At 44.3% G+C, this 21,613-nt stretch overlaps 1 protein-coding gene across 1 annotated transcript in view; it reads right to left on the bottom strand.

The window, feature by feature from the left end:
• Nucleotides 1–21,613, bottom strand: part of LOC126413286 (myrosinase 1-like) — a 72,977-nt gene that overhangs the window by 50,744 nt on the left and 620 nt on the right. Inside the window, exon 2 of the mRNA XM_050083187.1 lies at nucleotides 17,900–18,030. Coding sequence (XP_049939144.1) covers nucleotides 17,900–18,030 — 131 coding nt within the window. The remainder of the gene's footprint in view (nucleotides 1–17,899; nucleotides 18,031–21,613) is intronic.

The raw sequence follows: 21,613 nt of genomic DNA on the forward strand, positions 1-21,613 counted from the left end.
GGCATGCTTATTCAAATACAGATATATGTAAACATCCAGGGTCGGCAACTCGTATATAAGACAGCAAGTGTCTGGCGCGGTTGTTAGATCGGTTACTGCTGCTACAATGGCAGGTTATCAAGATTTAAGTGAGTTTGAATGTGGCGTCATAGCCGACGCACGAGAGGTGGGACACAGCATCTCTGAAGCAGCGATGAAGTGGGGATTTTCCCGTACGACAGTTTCACGAGTTATACCGTGAATATCGGCAATCTGGTAAAACATCGAATCTCCGGCATCACTGCAGCTGGAGCAAGATCCTGCAAGAACGGGACCAACGACGTCTGAAGAGAATCGTTCAACGTGACAGAAGTGCAATTTTTCTGAAAGTAGCTACAGATTTCAATGCTGGGCCATCAACAAGTGTCAGCATAAGAAGCATCGAACGAAACATCATCAATTTGGGCTTTCGGAGCCGAAGGCCCACTCTGGTACCCTTGATGACCGCAAGACTCAAAGTCTTACGCCTCGCCTGGGACCGTCAACACCGACATTGGACTGTTGATGACTGGAAACACGTTGCCTGTTCGGACGAATCTCGTTTCAGATTGTATCGAGCGAATAGACGTTTACGGGTATGGAGACAATCTCATCAATACATGTCAGCAGGGGACTGTTCAAGCTGGTGGATGCTCAGTAATGGCGCTGGGCGTGTACGGTTGGAGTGATATGGGACCCCTGATTCATCTAGATACGTACGAAAGCATCCTGTCTGATCACCTGCATCCATTCATGTCCATTGTGGATTTTGACAGACTTGGGCAATTCCAGCAGGGCAATGCGACACCCCACGCGTCCAGAATTACTACAGAGTGGCTCCAGGAACACTCTTCTGAGTTTGAACATTTTCGCTGGCCACCAAACTTCCCAGATATGAAGATTATCGAGCATATCTGGGATGCCTTGCAAAGTGCTGTTCAGAAGAGATCTGCACCCCCTCTTATGGATTTATGGAAAACCCTGCAGGATTCATGGTGTCAGTACCCTCCAGCGCTACATCAGACATTAGTCGAGTCCATGGCACCTCGTGTTGAGGCACTTCTGCGTGCTGGCGGCGGCCCTACACGATATCAGGCAGGTGTACCAGTTTCCTTGGCTCTTCAGTGTATATAGTACGAAGCAATGTTCCGTCCGACATGCATGCATGGGAACTGCGAGTTAATTCTTAACTTCTGCAAGTACAATTCCCCAAGTCTACACCTCAGAGGCCCGATGTTAAAGTTGCCTGCAATAATAAAGATTATTACCATATTCTGGCACATAATTTCGATTGCTTCTACAGTTCCGAGGCTCCAAAACCAAGTTTCAAGTTCGAAGAAAGCGGACCCAACCGTTCTGACTCGTTACCTCCTACATAAGAAGAAATTAATGAATCTAAAGATCTCAAAAGTATCAGGTGAAGACTCAATAACTGCTGAAATTTGGAGGAAAGCAGAGAACTACCTTTGGTAATCCGATACATCTGAGAAACTGAGGAACTTACGTCTGAATAGTTCTCCACATTGGTCCACCCACTTCACTGGAAAGAAGTCTGAACTGATGTAAGCATATATCGTGGCATCTCTCTTCTCTTAATAATCTAGAAGCTTCTTTCAAAAGCGCTTCAGGCTACGACAGAAAAACAGTTCATGAGCTGAACACAAGATGTGCTTTTGAGAAATTCGTGGTTACCTTCGTAGACTTCAAAAAGGATGTTGATTCAATTGAACGAACTACTCCTACCGAAAACCTCAAACGATTCGGCTTATGTAACAAGACACGGATTATCATCTGACAGACTCTTACCGAAACCACCCCCAAAGAGAAGATCATGGAAGGGAGTCGGAGTCTCGCCCCTTCTATTCAGCTGTGTACTCAAGAAAAGATCCACGCGTGGCCGGAGACAATGAGTGACAAATGTGTTAAAAATGGACTCAGGGTTGGCCGAGGAACATAAATTTGAGGTTGATCTACTTGGTCTTTGCAGATGACCTTGAATGTTTTCTGCGGTTCGTTATATACAGCTGTAGCGTAAATCAATGGACTGGATACACAGGCAGCATAGGTGGGACTTGAGATCTCCTTCGAGAAAACTGAATTTGTTACGACCATAACGTCACTACTCAGAATATTGGAGGTAAAAGAAGGGAACGGTAAAGGGATGGAGAGGTTCAGTTGCGTAGAAGAGTGAGTCTGGTTAAACTACTCTGAAAAAGAAGCCTTCGCATCACGGATCGTAAAAATTTAAACCGCACATCAACTAACTAAAAGTGTCTACAAGAAAAGGACAGTGTTAATGCCGAGGTGTAACATTACTGCACAGAATGCCAAGTTATGATTAAAAAAATTCTGATCGAGAAATTTGAAGGACAAATCTTGAGTTAGTTCCTAGGTCAGATCAAAGAAAATGGCGAATTCAGGAGACCTATACAAACATGAACTCTATACACACGTAGAAACGATCACAGGCACCATTCATAGTTTTCTATAGCCACATTATCAGTATGAGTGCTACAAGGTTGATCGATTTTCCGTCACTTTCTCAACAATAAAATCAAAGTGGTCTGGTTCACCGATTTTGAAAAGATCTCAAGAATTGAGGATAACACCGGAGGACACACCGTAAGATGGTTTGCGGAGTACAGATGTAGATGTATTCCAGATACGACTGAAAACTATTATCCGTAAAGTTTATTTTGTAACATATAACTTCAAGCCTGTCTGAGCAGTATTTGAGCCGCATCATCACATATATAAGAAACACTCCATTGCTATTGCAATTTGTACTACGGAAGAAGGATGAATAGGCACACATCATTATGGATGTGAAGCATTTGATATCTGTTGATTGCATTTGATAAACTGAGGATATCCATAAACTCCAGGAGCACCTTGGTTCCAAGCGAAAACTAAAAACTGGCAAAACGTGGACTGAAGCGAGGAAGGAACACTATAGCAAGCAAATGTGGGAATACTGTGCTAAAGCCCAGGCTCAAGAAATTGGAAAAACCCACTTGAAATAGCGTAATCCTAAAGTGTCCAATGTGAAAAGAAAAAGATGAACAACAGATGCTTTTCGTCTACAACAAGTGTCTCCAGTGTGCTGGCGTACGCTGGCGCCAGCACTCCGTGCGTCATAGAGGTTACGAGAGTATCGACAGAGGCAACGCCCTCTCAGCCGCCAGTATTTAGGATCGCCGCCACGGACCAAAGCGTCAGTTAGTTGGGTAGTTGGTTCGAGTTTTAGCCAGTTAGTCAGTCAGTCAGTTCGAGCCTGTTTCAGTTAGTTCGAGTCTGTGCGCTGTGGAGTTGCAGCGTGTCACCAAGATGGAGCCGCAGACTTAGCCTCTGGCACAGAGACAGGCAGCACATGACCATAGCAGACTTCGACAGCATTGAGGCTGTATGGACTATACAGAAGGGAGCTTGTTCCACAGAACATGGAAACTTGGTTTAAGTAGCTCTTTCTTTATGAATATACACTCCTGGAAATGGAAAAAAGAACACATTGACACCGGTGTGTCAGACCCACCATACTTGGTCCGGACACTGCAAGAGGGCTGTACAAGCAATGATCACACGCGCGGCACAGCGGACACACCGGGAACCGCGGTGTTGGCCGTCGAATGGCGCTAGCTGCGCAGCATTTGTGCACCGCCGCCGTCAATGTCAGCCAGTTTACCGTGGCATACGGAGCTCCATCGCAGTCTTTAACACTGGTAGCATGCCGCGACAGCGTGGACGTGAACCGTATGTGCAGTTGACGGACTTTGAGCGAGGGCGTATAGTGGGCATGCGGGAGGCCGGGTGGACGTACCGCCGAATTGCTCAACACGTGGGGCGTGAGGTCTCCACAGTACATCGATGTTGTCGCCAGTGGTCGGCGGTAGGTGCACGTGCCCGTCGACCTGGGACCGGACCGCAGCGACGCACGGATGCACGCCAAGACCGTAGGATCCTACGCAGTGCCGTAGGGGACCGCACCGCCACTTCCCAGCAAATTAGGGACACTGTTGCTCCTGGGGTATCGGCGAGGACCATTTGCAACCGTCTCCATGAAGCTGGGCTACGGTCCCGCACACCGTTAGGCGGTCTTCCGCTCACGCCCGCCTCCAGTGGTGTCGCGACAGGCGTGAATGGAGGGACGAATGGAGACGTGTCGTCTTCAGCGATGAGAGTCGCTTCTGCCTTGGTGCCAATGATGGTCGTATGCGTGTTTGGCGCCGTGCAGGTGAGCGCCACAATCAGGACTGCATACGACCGAGGCACACAGGGCCAACACCCGGCATCATGGTGTGGGGAGCGATCTCCTACACTGGCCGTACACCACTGGTGATCGTCGAGGGGACACTGAATAGTGCACGGTACATCCAAACCGTCATCGAACCCATCGTTCTACCATTCCTAGACCGGCAAGGGAACTTGCAGTTCCAACAGGACAATGCACGTCTGCATGTATCCTGTGCCATCCAGCGTGCTCTAGAAGGTGTAAGTCAACTACCCTGGCCAGCAAGATCTCCGGATCTGTCCCCCATTGAGCATGTTTGGGACTGGATGAAGCGTCGTCTCACGCGGTCTGCACGTCCAGCACGAACGCTGGTCCAACTGAGGCGCCAGGTGGAAATGGCATGGCAAGCCGTTCCACAGGACTACATCCAGCATCTCTACGATCGTCTCCATGGGAGAATAGCAGCCTGCATTGCTGCGAAAGGTGGATATCCACTGTACTAGTGCCGACATTGTGCATGCTCTGTTGCCTGTGTCTATGTGCCTGTGGTTCTGTCAGTGTGATCATGTGATGTATCTGACCCCAGGAATGTGTCAATAAAGTTGCCCCTTCCTGGGACAATGAATTCACGGTGTTCTTATTTCAATTTCCAGGAGTGTAGAACACAGTTATTAATTGCGTGCAGTTTGTGTTACACAACGAGGAAACCGGCTACCAACAAACACCGTCTCCTTGCTTCCCACGGTACAGCTCTACAGAGACAGCGAGACGACATAAAAACGGCAAAGAGAACAAAACATCTAGAGTTGCGTAAATTGCCTAAACTCGCTACCCTCACCTTCTGGCTTCATGTTACATGGAACCAAAGGCAAGTCTGTTCCGTATCGTTAGCTTTGGTGACTTTTATAACGAAGGCGAGGGTACGAATACCGGCCGAGTCGTCCATTTTCTCCTCTCGGTACGGGGCGTGTACGTTGCCTGAATCACCACTTCATCCTCATCGACTCGCAAGTAAAAAAAAGAAAAAAAGAAAAAAAAACTGGCACGAGGTGACTAACTCCCCAGATGGGATCTCCTGACCAAATACACCGTACACAGAGTTGCATAGCAAATTCAATTCCCGAGTGCGCACATAAATTTTTGAAGTTATTAGTTGGCGGAACGGCAGAGAATCAGATCCGGCTCATACTATGTGTCTGAGATACGCAAAGAGTGTGGCATGTTGCAGGAGGCAGGGCGCTGCTCGTAACCCATTGCCACATGAAGCCGAGCCGTAATCAAGAAACACAAACGGCACAGTGTGGAAGCTGATAATGCGTCAGTCCGCGAACCTTCCACTACGGAAACATAACATGTAAGCTCAGAGCTCAGCTGCTTTTCTTCTTCAGCATAAAACTTGTTTCTTTTTTAAAACTCTTTTTTGAATTCTGGCAGTGTGTTTGTACCGAGTGTCATATAAACTTATGTACAATATACCACGTTACTGAGACACTGCCAAAACAAGATATGATAAAATGAACATCTACATGAGTGGTCCATCTCATCCATAGATGTGTGGACGAGACGGACCAAAGTACTGAGAGAGATGGACGATATAATAATAGGTATGCATGAATAAAAGAATCAATTAAAATAACAAATTTTTATGTGTAGTGCGTGGTAATGAATATAGAATTATAATATTAAATGTGTCACTTTAAAACAATTTTATCAGTTTATTATAAAACTTGATTGAACATAGACTTTTGTAATGAGGTGTTGGTTCTGCTCGAACATTAGCCTGTCTTTCTATAGCCACGGCAGTTGCATTAATTAGCAAATGTCGAGCAGCATTCACGTGAGCAACCTGACCAGAGCAACCTGACCAGGAAGCACACTGAATCCAGTCGTCATTACTAGTACTTTCGTGTAATGGATTTCACCACACCCAGCACCTTCATTTCACCCCACGCATCAACGTTATTTTTGTAATTTTCTACAATGCATGCATCTAATGAACACGGTGAGCAACTTGCAGCAATTTTGTTTTTTAGTTTCTTCAGTCTTTTTTTTTTGTTCACTTGTATTTCCATTTAGTGATCGTATTGTGCTTTTTCTGTTTCCTCTCTTTTGTTATTCTCCTTTTTCTCTACACTTTCAATATTTTGAGCAGAGTTTAACACTCTGAATACAGCTGCTGCCTTCCTCTTTAAAGTCGTGGTTTTATCAATAGACGGAATAGTAGTTCTCTCATAAGTTTGGTCTGTGTTAGCTTAGGGGTAGTAGTTTTTAGGTGTTAATCTTATAGATTTAGAAGTGGTGGAGTCCGAAGTTATGTAGGAATTTGACTTTTGCAGATGACTCTGCTCTTTTGACGTGCTTGGGATCAGTTGCCCTCTGCGTGAGATTCTGCTCTTCATTTTGGTGACATCTACATCTACATCTACATCCATACTCCGCTAGCCACCTGACGGTGTGTGGCGGAGGGTACCTTGAGTACCTCTTCGGTTCTCCCTTCTATTCCAATCTCGTATTGTTCGTGGAAAAAAGAATTGTCGGTATGCCTCTGTGTGGGCTCTAATCTCTCTGATTTTATCCTCATGGTCTCTTCGCGAAATATACGTAGGAGGGAGCAATATACTGCTTGACTCCTCGGTGAAGGTATGCTCTCGAAACTTCAACAAAAGCCCGTACCGAGCTACTGAGCGTCTCTCCTGCAGAGTCTTCCACTGGAGTTTATCTATCATCTCCGTAACGCTTTCGCGATTACTAAATGATCCTGTAATGAAGCGCGCTGCTGTCCGTCGGATCTTCTCTATCTCTTCTATCAACCCTATTTGGTACGGATCCCACACCGGTGAGCAGTATTCAAGCAGGGGGCGAACAAGTGTACTGTAACCTACTTCCTTTGTTTTCAGATTGCATTTCCTTAGGATTGTTCCAATGAATCTCAGTGTGGCATCTGCTTTACCGACGATCAACTTTATATGATCATTCCATTTTAAATCACTCCTAATGCCTACTCCCAGATAATTAATGGAATTAACTGCTTGCAGTTGCTGACCTGCTATATTGTAGCTAAATGATAAGGGATCTTTCTTTCTATGTATTCGCAGCACATTACACTTGTCTACATTGAGATTCAATTGCCATTCCCTGCACCATGCACAAACGAATCTTCCGACAAATAAGCATAACCTGAGACTGCGGCAATGTTCAGTAGGATTATTCAACATGCCTTGAAGCTAAATTTAACTGTTCTCCATCTGTCCCACATTGAAGCAAGTGATCCACTCTCCCAGTCTTACCCTACCACCGATTCTGAAGCCTTAGTCTCAGTGACTTAGTCTCAGTAATCCCGTCTGCTCCCTGATTCCGACGGAATGACAGTTTCGATAGGTACAGGATTACTTGACTGGCGAATCGTGATGTGGTGCCCGTTGGCAAGAGATCACTTCGCCTCCGATGCCACAGCCAGCCGCCTGTAGTGGGACAGCTGCTGCAAGCTGCCACTGCTGCTTTGTCGCCGCCGTGATTCAAGAAGATGTGGACGAGTCTGTGCCTTCCACTGGTGAAGGGCTGCACTGAGTGACCATTAAAAACCGTCTAGAATCTCTCAGGCGACACCTTGGCACCGCCTACCTGGCAGCACCGCCTCTCTGGCAGTACGCTGTGCTGCTGGTTTGGGTCCTGAACACCCGCCTCCACGGCACCCACCGTCACGGTACGCTGTCGGCACCCGCTGAAATGCACGTCCCTCACTGGAGTGACGGGGCGGGCCGCACCACCTGTCAGTGAGCTGTGGCAGGCTGGCGCCTGCAGGTTCCTGTCTGGGCCACCCGCACGACTCGCTGCTGGGTCCTGACCTGCACAACGGACGCGGCTGACGACGCATTCCTTCTCACACTCGAGTGTGCGAATCAGCACACCTGCCGCTGCGCTGGAGAAGACAATCAGACTGTAAATTAATCCCAATATGATGCCCGACAGCGCTGTTTCACTGACCCCCTAGGGCCTACGTCAGCCACCCACACCGAGTGAGCTGTGGACTCGGATTCGGGAGGACGACGGTTCAAACGCGCGTCCAGCCGTCCCGGTTTAGGCTTTCCGTGATTTCCCTAAATCGCTTCAGGCAAGTGCCGGGATGGTTCTTTTCAAAGGGCACGGCCGACTTCCTCCCCCATCCTTCCCTAACGCGATGGGACCGACGGCCTTAGCTGTTTGGTCCCCTCCCCCTACACCACCAGCAGCGGCTGGTGAGCTCGGCCCCCTGCGCTAGTAGCTTCACTCATCACCTCTTCTGCTCAGCTTACGCGACCACCAAAAAATCTCGTGCAGAGGGGTGACTGCTGCAGCGCATTTAATTATTCGTACCCGTGCGCGATATTCTACGAATGTTGCCGACACAATTCGAAGCGTTAACTCACATGTGCGCTTTCAGGCAGTGACGGTGTCCGCATCTGTGCATTCAAAGTTACCGTGGCGATCTGACAAAGTGGTTTCGACAAGAATGACAGCAGAATATGGCAAGATTGTGCAAAGGACACGAGAGTGATTTAATTGGACATTAATAACCGAAGCTGTCTGTTTTTGACATCAGGAGAAAAGATTATCACAACAAAAGCAAACCTGATACAGCATTAATCTGAATATGCTCTATGTTCAAATAGTGTAGATATCAGACAACAGTGCAGGAAATTAAAACTAAAATAGAATTTAAAGGTCACAGGTTCAAGCTGCAGACGCCTCAAAGATAAATGGTGCTGGCAGTGAGGATCTTTACGTACCAAAAACGTGGTTATTTGACAGAGTTTGAAGCACAGGTCCTCGATAGACAGGAATAGCATGTCTAATACGCAGCTAAGACAATGTTTCTAGAGACACGCAATCGAATATTTACATTTAATGAAATTCCGTATTTTCATCGTAACAGTTCGAAGAAATTTAAGGCCTCCACTTTAACCCCGTATGCTCACCCGTAATGAACGTTTTCTTCTACTCGTGCTGCTCAGTGCCACGGCGTGGACTGCAGGAGCAGTGGAGAAATAAAGAACTGCTGACTTCCTGCTAAGACTCGAGGCGATGAGAGCTTCCTCTGCAGGCGTTCTGTACTGACGGCTGTCTGTGAGACGAGTGTAGACACACACACACACACACACACACACACACTGCTTTTTCTGATGCTTTCTTGCGCGTTTTAAGAAAAGTGCAAATGGGCACTAACAGCGAACGGACAAACTTCAACGAACTTTTTTGCTGAACTACCTCCATGAGATCTGATAACTGTTATAAAATAAAGGTATGAAATACGCTCTGAGTTATATTATTTAACCCGGCATTGTATTGATTATTAAAGGATAAACGCTGTAGGGTCAACGAGATTAAAAAAAAGTACAGTTCCTTGACAGAGCGGAATAGAGTAGGTATATGCAGGTGAGGGATTAGCGTAGCATAGTGACTTCCGACACAAGAAGTCACCCTCATTCTGCTAAAGGACTTGCCAAAGAGGGCGCAGGATCAGACAGAGATTCACGGCATTCTCTTGTCCTAGGGGCGGGAAACTGACCCTGAATGCGGAAGAATCAACAAAGATCAACGGCATGAGGATGCAGAAGGCAATGTAAACCATTGCATTAAAGACACGTAACGTGTATCCACTGGACATGTGTATGGCCTGTAATTGAAGAAGTGTCATGATGATCTCTCCTTTAGCAAAAGGGAGAGGATTTCCAAGGAGGAGGTTACCATGAGAAGAAAATTGAATAATCAACGGAAGGATAACGTTCCACGAGTCGGGACGTGGAATGGCAGGAGCTTGAACGTGGTACGGAAACTAGAAAATCTGAAAAGGGAAATGCAAAGGCTCAATCTAGATATAGTAGGGGTCAGTGAAGTGAAGTGGAAAGAAGGATATCTGGTCAGGTCAGTCAGTACGGGTAATATAAACGGCAGCAAAAAATGGGATAACGGGAGTAGGACTTGTTACGTAGAGGAAGACAGGGCAGAGAGTGTGTTACTGTGAACAGTTCAGTGATACGGTTGTTTTTATCAGAATCGACAGGAAACCAACACCGACAACGATAGTTCACGTATACGTGCCGACGTCGCAAGCTGAAGATGAAGAGATATAGAAAGTATATGAGGATATTAGAAGTATAATACAATATGCAAAAGGATATGAAAATCTAATAGTCATGGTGTACTGGAATGCAGTTCTAGGGGAAGGAGTAGAAGAAAAAGTTACAGGCGAATGTCGGCTTGGCACAAGGAATGAGAGAGGAGAAAGATTAATTGACTTTTGTAATAAACTTCAGCTAGTAATTGTGGTGTCACCGCCAGACACCACACTTGCTAGGTGGTAGCCTTTAAATCGGCCGCGGCCCGTTAGTATACGTCGAACCCGCGTGTCGCCACTGTCAGTGATTGCAGACCGAGCGCCGCCACACGGCAGGTCTAGAGAGACTTCCTAGCACTCGCCCCAGTTGTACAGCCGACTTTGCTAGCGATGGTTCACTGACAAATTACGCTCTCAATTGCCGAGACGATAGCTAGCATAGCCTTCAGCTACGTCATTTGCTACGACCTAGCAAGGCGCCATTATCATTTGCTATTTATCTTGTGATGCATGTACCGTCAGACCGATGTTCACCAATTATGGATTAAAGTTAAGTATTCCAACAGCTACGTACTTTATTTGCTAGACTCAAATCCTTTAACTGTTCCAGACCTCACGCCAGCCTGCGTGAGCTTAAACGCGTGCCTTTCGGCTACCCGTCACTGTGAATTGGCTGTCTTGCCAGTCCACAACAGTAATAGCGAATACTCTGTTCAGGAATCACAAAAGGAGGAGGTATACTTGAAAAGGAACGCTTGATACGGGAAGATTTCAATTAGATTACATCATGGTCAGACAGCGAGTCCGAAATCAGATTGTAAGGCGTACCAAGGAGCATATATAGACTCAAATCACAACGCAGTACTGACGAATAGTAGGCTGAAGTTTAACACATTAGCCAGGAAGAATCAACACGCAAAGAAGTGGGATACAGAAGTACTAAGGAATGACGAGACACGTTTGAAGTTCTCTAAGCCTACAGATAAAGCAATAAGGAATAGCTCAGTAAGCAGTAGAGTTGAAGATGAATGGACATCCCTAAAAAGGGCGACAAGAGAAGTTGGGAAGGAAAACATAGGCACAAAGTAGGTAACTGCAAAGAAACCATGAGTTACAGAAGAAATAATTCAATTGATGGATGAAAGGAGGAAGTAAGAAAATGTTCCGGGAGACTCAGGAATACAGAAATACAAGTCACTGAGGAATAAAATAAATAGGAAGTGCACAGAAGCTAAGCCAAATGGCTGCATGAAAAATGTGAAGACATCGAAGAAGAAATGATTGTCGCTAGGCCTGACTCAGCATACAGGAAAGTCAAAACAAACTTCAGTGACATTAAAAGTAAGGGTGATAACATAAATAGTGCAACGGGAATTCCACTGGTAAATACAGACAATGGAGCGGATAGGTGGAAAGAATATACTGAACCCCTCTATGAGGGGGGAAATTTGACTGGCGTGATAGAAGATACAGGGTACCCTGTATTAGAATCAGAATTTAGAAGAGCTTTGGAGATCAAATAAAGGAGAAGGGATAGGTAACTTTCCATCAGAATGTCTAAAATCGTTAGGGGGAGTTGCAACAAAACGACTATTCGCGTTGGTGTGTAGAATGTATAACTGGTGACATACGATCTGACCTTCGGAAAAAAAACATCATCCACACAATTCCGATGACGGCAAGAGCTGACAAGTGCGAGAAATATCGCACAATCAGCTTAACAGCTCATGCATTCAAGTTGCTGACGAGAATAATGTACAGAAGAATGGAAAAAGAAATTTGAGGATGCGCTTGATGACGATCAGTTAGGCTTTAGGAAAGGTAAAAGCGCGAGAGAGGCAATTCTGACGTTGCGGTTAATAATGGAAGCAAGACTAAAGAAAAATCAAGACACGTTCATAGGATTTGTCGATCCAGACAAAGCGTTCGACAATGTAAAATGGTGCAAGGTGTTCGAAATTTTGAAAAAAGTAGGGGCAAGCTACAGGGAGAGACGGGTCATACACAATATGTATAACAGACAAGAAGGAATAATAAAAGTGGACGACCAGGAACGAAGTGCTCGTATTAAAAAGGGTGTAAGAGAGGGATGTAGTCTTTCGCGCCTACTGTTCGATCTGTGTATCGAGGAAGCAATGATAGAAATAAAAGTAAGGTTCAGTAGTGGAATTAAAATTCGAGGTGAGATGATATCAATGATAAGATTCGCTGATGACATTGTTATCCTGAGTGAAAGTGAATAAGAATTACATGATCTGCTCAACTGAATGAACAGTCTAATGAGTACATGGTATGGATTGAGAGTAAATCAAAGAAAGACAAAGGTAATGAGAAGTAGTAGAAATGAGAACAGCGAGAAACTCAAAATCAGAATCGATGTTCACGAAACAGATGAAGTTAAGGAATTCTGCTGCTTAGGCAGTAAAATAACGAGTGACGGACGGATCAAGGACATCAAAAAGCAGACTAGCAATGGCAAAAAGGGCATTCCTGGCCAAGAGAAGTCTACTAATATCAAATATCGGCCTCAATTTGAGGAAGAAATTTCTGCGAATGGACGTCTGGAGTATAGCATTGTATGGTAGTGAAACAAGGACTGTGGGAAAACTGGAAGAGAATCGAAGCATTGTTGAAGAAATGTTGAAAATTAAGTGTACTGATAAGGTAAGGAATGAGGAAGTTCTGTGCAGAATCAGAGAGGAAAGGAATATGTAGAAAACACTGATAAGAAGAAGGGATGGGATTATAGGACATCTGTTAAGACATGAGGGAATGACTTCCGTAGTACTACAGGGAGCTGTAGAAGGCAAAAACTATAGATGAAAAGAGATTGGAATACATCCAGCAAAGACGTAGGTTGCAAGTGCTACTCTGAGATGAAGAGGTTGGAACAGGAGAGGAACTCGTGGCGGGCCCCATCAAACCAGTCAGAAGACTGATGACGCAAAAAAAGTAGCAAATGTAAAATCGCATTAAACTATTTTAAAGCCACTGGAGTGTAGAGGTATCACTGTGCCTCGGCTATCGTTTTCAGCACGAGTAGTTTAATCAAGACGTTCATCGAGTTTACCTGAAGTAATCTGCTTACGGGAAAGTCTCAGCATTTTCCTGTACATCCTAACATCCGTGGGTGTTCTGTTGGAAAAGCTACGTTATGTGCCTCCCCTTTCTTTTTACTGGCCTTTATCCCGTATATTCATTCGGTCGGTGTGTTAATTTGTGGATTTGACGACGTTAGCGTTAGTGGGTGGCGGAAAAGTGCGAACGTTTTCTGAATGTCTGCGAATCGTGTAAGCGAGTAACGACGCTGGTACCAGTCCGAAATTCACCTAATAGGATGTGGGAAGTAGCCTAGAATCCACGTGCAACTGTTAGTCCTGCCATCTACAAGCCTTTCTCTGACGTGTTCATACTGCTCAACACAAAACCCCGTACAAGCCCTGGGGACACGTCTGTTCTTATTAGCGCACAGAGACTATAAATTTTAACATGATCTTCCGGAAACAGCTCTGCAATCGTTCCAACACACAAGTAAACGCTGTTATTTGTTGCGTGAAATTTTGGGCGTAATGATGGATATCTGTAAGTTGACACGATGATACGAGTATATTTCGGCGCTCTCTGTGTCTGTTGAGACGAGTACCCATCGCTCTGGAACACAGTTGGAGGCGTTCGGATCCAGTTTGCAAGTTGTCGATATCTGAGATGATACGGGCTCGGTGAAGACTGCAACAGACATGTAAACGGCACAGCAAGGAAGACGATGAGTCGTTCAAGCCGACAGCTTACTTGCCGTATATTGCAAATGTTTCCGTGATGTATTAATAAAACAAAGTTAAAGCGATCCTTCCACCGGCATAAAATCCTCGGCGGTTCTGAGGCTGGTCAAAAAACTTAGAGCTGTATATTTCAGGTGTTTGTAGGATTCTATGAGAGTGCGTGAAATCTTATATAGGGTAAACGACGTGGACTGTTCAAGGGCGCATCGTAAAACACCATCGAGATACTGGCCTCCTCCAATGCAGCAAATCTGCAATCGCCGAAATCTGTACTTCTTCTGATAATTACATTGTAAGAGGTCCAAGACTAAGGAATTTATTGCTAGCGCACTCGAGCAGATGTAATTTCGATGAATTGCTCACGCGCTGCCTGCGATATGTAAGCTATAAGAGAATCTCAGACCAGAGAGCAGTGTTGACTGCAGTAGCAGTTGTAGTAGTTGTAGTAGTAGTAGCTGCTAGCAGTGTAGTGTATGGAGTTGGCTGGGCCGGTCGTGTGCAGCGATGGCGGTGCCTGAGCGTTGTAGTATAAGGTAAAAGCAGCCTCGCGCATATGAAGTATTGTTATATCAAGTCCCACGTAAATGCTTTTAAAAAGAAATCTCTTAATAATAATCTTTCCTATAAAAATTAACTTTTCAAAATCATTCAAATCAATTTAAAGATTTTACTAATATCTCCAATCCATGGTCATCCTGATTATTTTAAAGAAAAATCAGTTGTTTCTTTTTATACATGACAAATCTATTGGCCAGCATTGCACTGAGCTGTGCCAGAAAAATTTCCTATAGGAGCAGATATATACGCGTTATCCGGCGACCTTATTGAAGTAAGAATTTTCATTTTTTATTCAGAATGATCTTTCAGGGCCATGACGCAGCGCTGCTGACGTCCAAAATTTACCAGTTTAAATTCACAGTCAATTATTGAAAGGTTACAAGTGAGCAACAATTTTATTGAGAGGTTAGTCACATTGTATTATTGGTAGGTTACGCATTTTTTCTGTTGGTAGGTTACGCTAAAATGTGAATGTTATATAGTTATTAGTGGGGAGGTTCTACATGAAACACAATGAAACAAAAATTGTGGTGAGTACTTCAGACTACTAGAGCTCCTTCGTCAATGAATCGCCGCGCACAGTGGACGAACGGTTTGAGGTGCCATGTCACGGACTGCGCGGTCCCTTCCGCCGGAGGTTCGAGTCCTCCCTCGCGTATGGGTGTGTCTGTGTATTGTTCTTAGCCTAAGTTAGTTTACGTAGTGTGTAATTCTAGTGACTCATGACCTCACCAGTTTGGTCCCTTAGGAATTCACACATATTTGAATATTTTTTCTTCAATGAATCAACGGAAATGAAATTGTCTGAGGCCCGAATCAATCGTGACGACAGTTTCCCGTTAGATACTGCATCGAATTCTGCCACAGAAAAACTTTATTCTCTGCGTAGCCGGCATCGTAGAGAGTTTTCACTGTGTGTGGTGGTGGATGTGATATCGATGATACGAGCTTGTAACACAACAACTTCGTGGACTACCAAATTTTTATTTTTCGATGTAATTCTTTTAAAATCAGCGTTTGTAAACAAGTGTACTAATGGTTGTATGATATGTTCCCTCATTGTAAATTTAAGTAAATACCAGTTGTAAATAGACTCGCTGGCTTAGTCAGGGCGATACGATCCTGTCAGAGAGTACAGTGAATTGCCAGTTTTGGCAGTAGCATTATCGCTGTATGCGAAGCGCCCCAGGAGTACAGTTTTTTTCTTTCTTTTTTTTTTTGAGAAATTGTCGTAAAGTAGTGGTGCTAAACTATGTAATGGCTCGGCGTGCATTTGTTGTGTACGGTCGGAGTATATGGCATTAAATGGGCACAGTATAATTACTTCAAGAGGATGCAAATTAAGTCGAGGAGTACTGTGGTCCAAATTTTATTTGTTACGGACCTACAATAAGAAGAGTCTGTGCCACAGATTTTCAACGAACAATGCCTTACATTGCTCCGATGACACCTCAACCTTAGGGAAGGTCGAACTAATTGCTTGGTAAGATTTGTTTGTAAGGCAGCGTCGTAGTTCATTTTGTGTTTGAATAATAACGAGTCATACAGAAGTGTTGACCATCATCTTTATCTAAGACAAAATACCTTACTAGGGTCCGTCCTATCCATTACTGATGATTCGAGAGACTCCTAATGATTGGTTATTTTATTAAAGAAGTAATAGTAATTAAAAATTCAATAATTTGCAAAATAATAATAATCGCAAGTGCTTCAGTCTAGTCAACAGTAATTTGAAAATTCTGTGAAATATTTTTTTTTTTTTCATTTTTACGCAACTGCAACTAGAAATGTGCGTTAATGTCTTGAGCTAATAACAGTAATATCTACACAAAGTGTTTAGCAGAAAATATTAATGAATAGTATTAAAAGCAGAAATTACAAGAAACCAGTGAGTCACTGAAATCATATTATGAGCTTTGCCGTCCTTTTGCAATCGAAAGTTTGACTTTACAAATTACTTAACTGTAACTCATAGGAATGATGCTATATCGTTACGATAAATTTTAAGTGAATGATAGCATTCAGTAATGAGTAGACATAAATAACGTTTTGAGTAAAATTAAAGACAGTAAGCATTACAGTGTGTGACGTCACATAAATTTTGCATTTACGTAACTGTTTACTAGTGATGAGATTTTGTTGTTCTTTGGTTATTACTAATTGATTTCTGTTAGCTGCTACCTAACTGAAAGGTATTTATTCAGTGTGATGTATCCATCTGAAATAACGCTAGAGACATATTCAGCAGTTTAATGCTGTTTTTCGCGTTGAAAAAAAAAAAGAGCATTCTTACGTAAGTCTTTCTCCATTAACAGACAGTGATTACAATGACAGTAATTTTGCTCACTCAGTGAGCTGTAGACCGTTGACTTTCTTTAATTCATTAACTAAACTCGTAACATTTTCCAAATTTAACTGTCTACTGTAATTCCATGCACCCAAATTTTATATTCTTTTAATCTTAACTGAGTTTTTAGTTCTTGTCACCATTGCTGCAAGTACAGAGCATTAGCGACTGGGTAATAACTGCACATACAGTTCACGGACTTCATTTAGCAACAGGGAACTATCGGGACACGGTCCATTTAAATCCTCAGCCGGAAGTGTAGTGGGTGGTTATAAGCTGACGCCATGGGGAAGCGCTCTGGCATGTAGCAGCAGCACAGGGCTAAAATAACGCATGCGCAGTGACAACTGGGCACACCACGCATGCGTTGGCAGTGCTTTAAACAAGGGAACTCTGTACTTTTTCGCGGTATATACCTGAAGATGACCAGAAAACTATGCCCCGAAATATCGCAGCAGGTAGTTACAGACAACAGACAGTTCGCTCGAAACCACACGGAACGATCTATACGGTGGGAATGTTTTAAATTTCTCAACTATTACACGTTGATGATCAGAATCTTTCGGAATTAGGTCTGGAGCCCCTCTAATACACAAGTTTAACATGATTGTGGGTCAGAGCTTTGGTTCACTTTGATGAGAATGTTTCAGTCTATTTCGATGATATGTTTTGCTTACGATATGTATAAAGTCGTTCATGTTCACCAGCTACTATGTGACAAGTAACTCATTTAGTTATCAGGGAGTGAAATCCATGATATCGTATTCAGAAAGGAAATAAAAGTATACTGAAAGCGAATATGACCTTGCGATCACTAATATTAGCGAGACTTGCAAATTGCATATTTCGATTACATACTCCTACACAATACTCACGTTTATACCCTTCAGCATCTGCACGTCTTCCTTATACTTGTGGTAAGAATCGCAAGCGACGTCCCCTGTGCTGTTTAGGCCGAGTAGCGGATGGTTATGGTAAAAATGGTCCTGGATGCTTTCTCCTTTACCTACAAACACATAAAAATTGTACTTCTGGACAAATTCATAAAGTAGCTGCACTGATAAGCCAAACCATTATGAGCACTTTCCACCGATCGATTAAACGCCACTTGGTGTCGTTGTGGACACGTGATCCAGCGAGGCATGTATGTAAGCGGAGCAGAGGACAGTTGGGAATCGTTCTGGAGACGATACAGAGTGCAAATCTGAAAACCGACTGACTTACACGGTGTGTTCCAGGTCCGCAAGGACTGCCTGTGTGAAATTCCAAACTGATATGCCGTCTCGTTTCGAATTGGGCATCTTTGAAGTTTCAACAACAGCTGTGTAGAAGGCCAAAGTAATAACACTGCTGCAGCCGGAAGCCTGGCTGCGAATGTAACAGCACGTGTCTGACACTTGTCGGTGGAGCATCCAGGCAGCATCGTGTTTTGTGTTAACCTAGAATTTGTAAATTTGTGGTAAGATATTATGGGTCGAAACTGCTTAGGTCATCGGTCCCCAAGCTTAAACACTTCTTAATCTAACTTAAACTAACGCTAAGGACAACACACACGCCCATGCCCGAGGGAGGACTCGAGTCTCCGACGGGAGAAGCCGCGCGGACCGTGACAAGACGCCCCTGACCGCGCGGCTACCCCGTGTGTGGTATTTACTTAGACAAATCAGCCAGTGGAACGTCTGATATGATGAAGTGTGTTTATGGTAGTGATTTTTTAAGTCGCTCAAATGTTTTTCGGTGATGTGCTCTAAATCGTGACGGTAAGGAGGTCATCAAGGACGCGCCACGAGTATCGAAGCCGCGAACAAGTCGCACGAACAAAAATGTCCAAAACAATTGCCGAAATAATTGCATCTGCACTCGTCGATGAGCTGTCAACGCTATCGAAAACTGTTGTGCGCGGAATTTTGATCGAGGATTTGCGCAGTTAGGGCTGCATGCACTTTCGGGCATTGAAAAACGTGGCAACGTCGAACACTGCAAAGCCCTGTTACACAGTGATACTAAATGGATGGTAACTGGCGACGAACCTCGTACAAAGTGACAGAGTGCAGCGTGGTCAATCCCATACAATCCGAAACCAAAGAATCTGCACTTGCAGAAGATTTGTGTCATGACAACGCTAAGACTTTCCCTCTAAAGCAAAGGAATCATTCAAAAGGTCCATACACCAGAAAGGCTAACCGTTAATACTGAGTACTATTTCGGCGGCCTCCATCATTTGTGGACGAGAATTAATGGAATTCGACCCAAATACCGAGAGGTAGGTTGCTGTTCGCTCGTCCGCAACGACGCACCAGCCCACAAAGCGAAGATCGTGCGCTAGTTTTGGCTAGCAACGGATTGGAGTCCTGAACCGACCGCCGTATTCGCCGGATTTGGCCCGAGGTCACTTCTGCTTGCTTCCCGAGATTTAAGTTAGAAATGAAAGGACACCGTTACAGCGCAACTGACGACATCTAAGTAATCTGTACTGCAGCGCTATGGTCGAGACGGCGTAAAAAAGTAGCTGACAGTTGCAGCGGGCTGGGCTCTGCACCTTCACGCGCCTACGTCAACCAGTCACGTAACGCGATTCTGTAAACGACTCAGTGTTTCTGCAGTTCTATAGAAGGCTATTGTCTGTCCCACAGTGTTACTATCTGCCATGGATCATCTTACACTGTCTCGATTATAAATACAAATCGAAAAAATGACTACTGTGACTGTTTCAAATACTTTTAATACGATTTCAGCTTTTTTTGTTTATTCAGATACGGCAATATCGTGAGCATAATCCGTGACTTTTATTTTTCACAGCCACAGTCCTAACGGTTCTGGGACACACTGTGTAAGCGACTTTCACAAAGCGCAGATTGTTGTAGTCCGGCCCTTGGTGACGAGCATCTTGCAAACGGTGAAATTTAACTGCTGTCTATTACTGTGCGTCTGTACTGTGGAAAGTGGTAAGGGCCGTGAAACCGCCAGTGGACAAGATTGTGGGTGTCCTAGACATGGAGGTCGACTCTAGAAAGCGGGTTAGTTGGCGATCTGTGGCAAGTCTGACGATAGAGTACAATGTTAGTGCAAGAATAAGTGTTTCAGGGAAAACCATTTAGTGCACAGTGTTGAACAAGCAACTCTGCAAGAGACGTCCGCTATGTATTCCCATTGTCTATGGGTCAATGGAAATGTGGAATCTGGTCACGTGATTCATGTTTCTTGATGCACCGCGTTGCTGATTCCGCCTGCAAAAAGCTACTCAGAACATGCTCAGTGCCATGGGGTCAGACTTATGGGGGCGGTATTAAGGTATGGGGGACATACACCTGCGCTTCAATTAATCGAAGCCGTCGTGGCAGTTGCGGAGGACGTGAACGTTACGGCGGAGCACCTGCATCCCTACACGCTTGGTGTCTTCCCCAACAGTGACGCCAACTTCCAGAAGGATAACTGTTCTTGTACAACTCCAAAGTAGCGTTACATTGGTTTCAGAAGCGTGATAGCGAACTCACGTTGAAGACACGTCTACAACATTCTCCTGATGTGAACCCAGTGGAATACATCCGGGACGCCACCCGGCTCCAGTTAACTGCCCACAAACCACTTGTCCGTTATTTATCGGGTTTCCGTGATCTGTCCCTAGATATGGTGCTAATTACCTCTGTAAACCTACTACGGACTTGTCGAATCCATGAGACGCAGAATCGCTACTGTATTGCGTTCCGTATGTGGGCCAACATGCTTCCAAGCAGGTGGCCATAATGTTTTGGCCCGTCAATGCATGTTACCATAGCATAAAATAAACTGACGAGGAGAGCAGACAAATGCCATAACCCGATTTCCCGAACACTTTGCACATTGGAAGAGGAGGTCAAATAAGCGAACACTTGTCTCAGCTTATTCCTGGATATTCGACCATTTCTGAGAAAACAACTGTCGAAATTTTCGTTTTAATTTAGGTGCCTTTTGGCATTTGATTAGCTCAGCCCAATAGGTGGCGTAGTGGCTAGCCATACACCTCCTCACGTTTTGCGTCCCGTGTTCGAAACCGAGTTATTGTTTTCATTTATTTTACTTTACTTTATTTTACTTTCATTTATCTATCCGGTTTTTGTAGGAGGTTACTACACGAATTTTTCTGATCAAGTTAGGTGATATGAGAGAGCTATATTAATTATAAAATTGCAACTGAAATTCACAACAAGCATCATACATTTTTATACAACATATGTATATATGGTATTTTCAGGGGTTTCAGTCTTCTTAAATTCTCATAATCTTATAATAGTCGTTAATTCTTCTATTGTATTGTTATGTTTATTCTCCACGGAGATTTGATGCATTCCCTTACATGATACTGAAAACATTTGAAACATGGATATTCCAGACACCCCAACCATCGCGCTTAGGCAGGTGTGTCACAGTGACAGTTCTTCCTATGAAACTATCTTGGGAAAAGAACATCGTCAATATCATTACTGAAGATTTCAAGCGTTGGCAATAATTTCACGACGAACCACGCGTAATGGATCACTTTTACGAAAACTGACGCTTGCCATGAGTATGATTCCAGATACACTACAGCCATTTTACCGAAAACAATTTCA

This window comes from Schistocerca serialis, chromosome 7, assembly GCF_023864345.2.
Source record: "Schistocerca serialis cubense isolate TAMUIC-IGC-003099 chromosome 7, iqSchSeri2.2, whole genome shotgun sequence".
In the NCBI taxonomy this organism is placed as follows: domain Eukaryota; kingdom Metazoa; phylum Arthropoda; class Insecta; order Orthoptera; family Acrididae; genus Schistocerca; species Schistocerca serialis.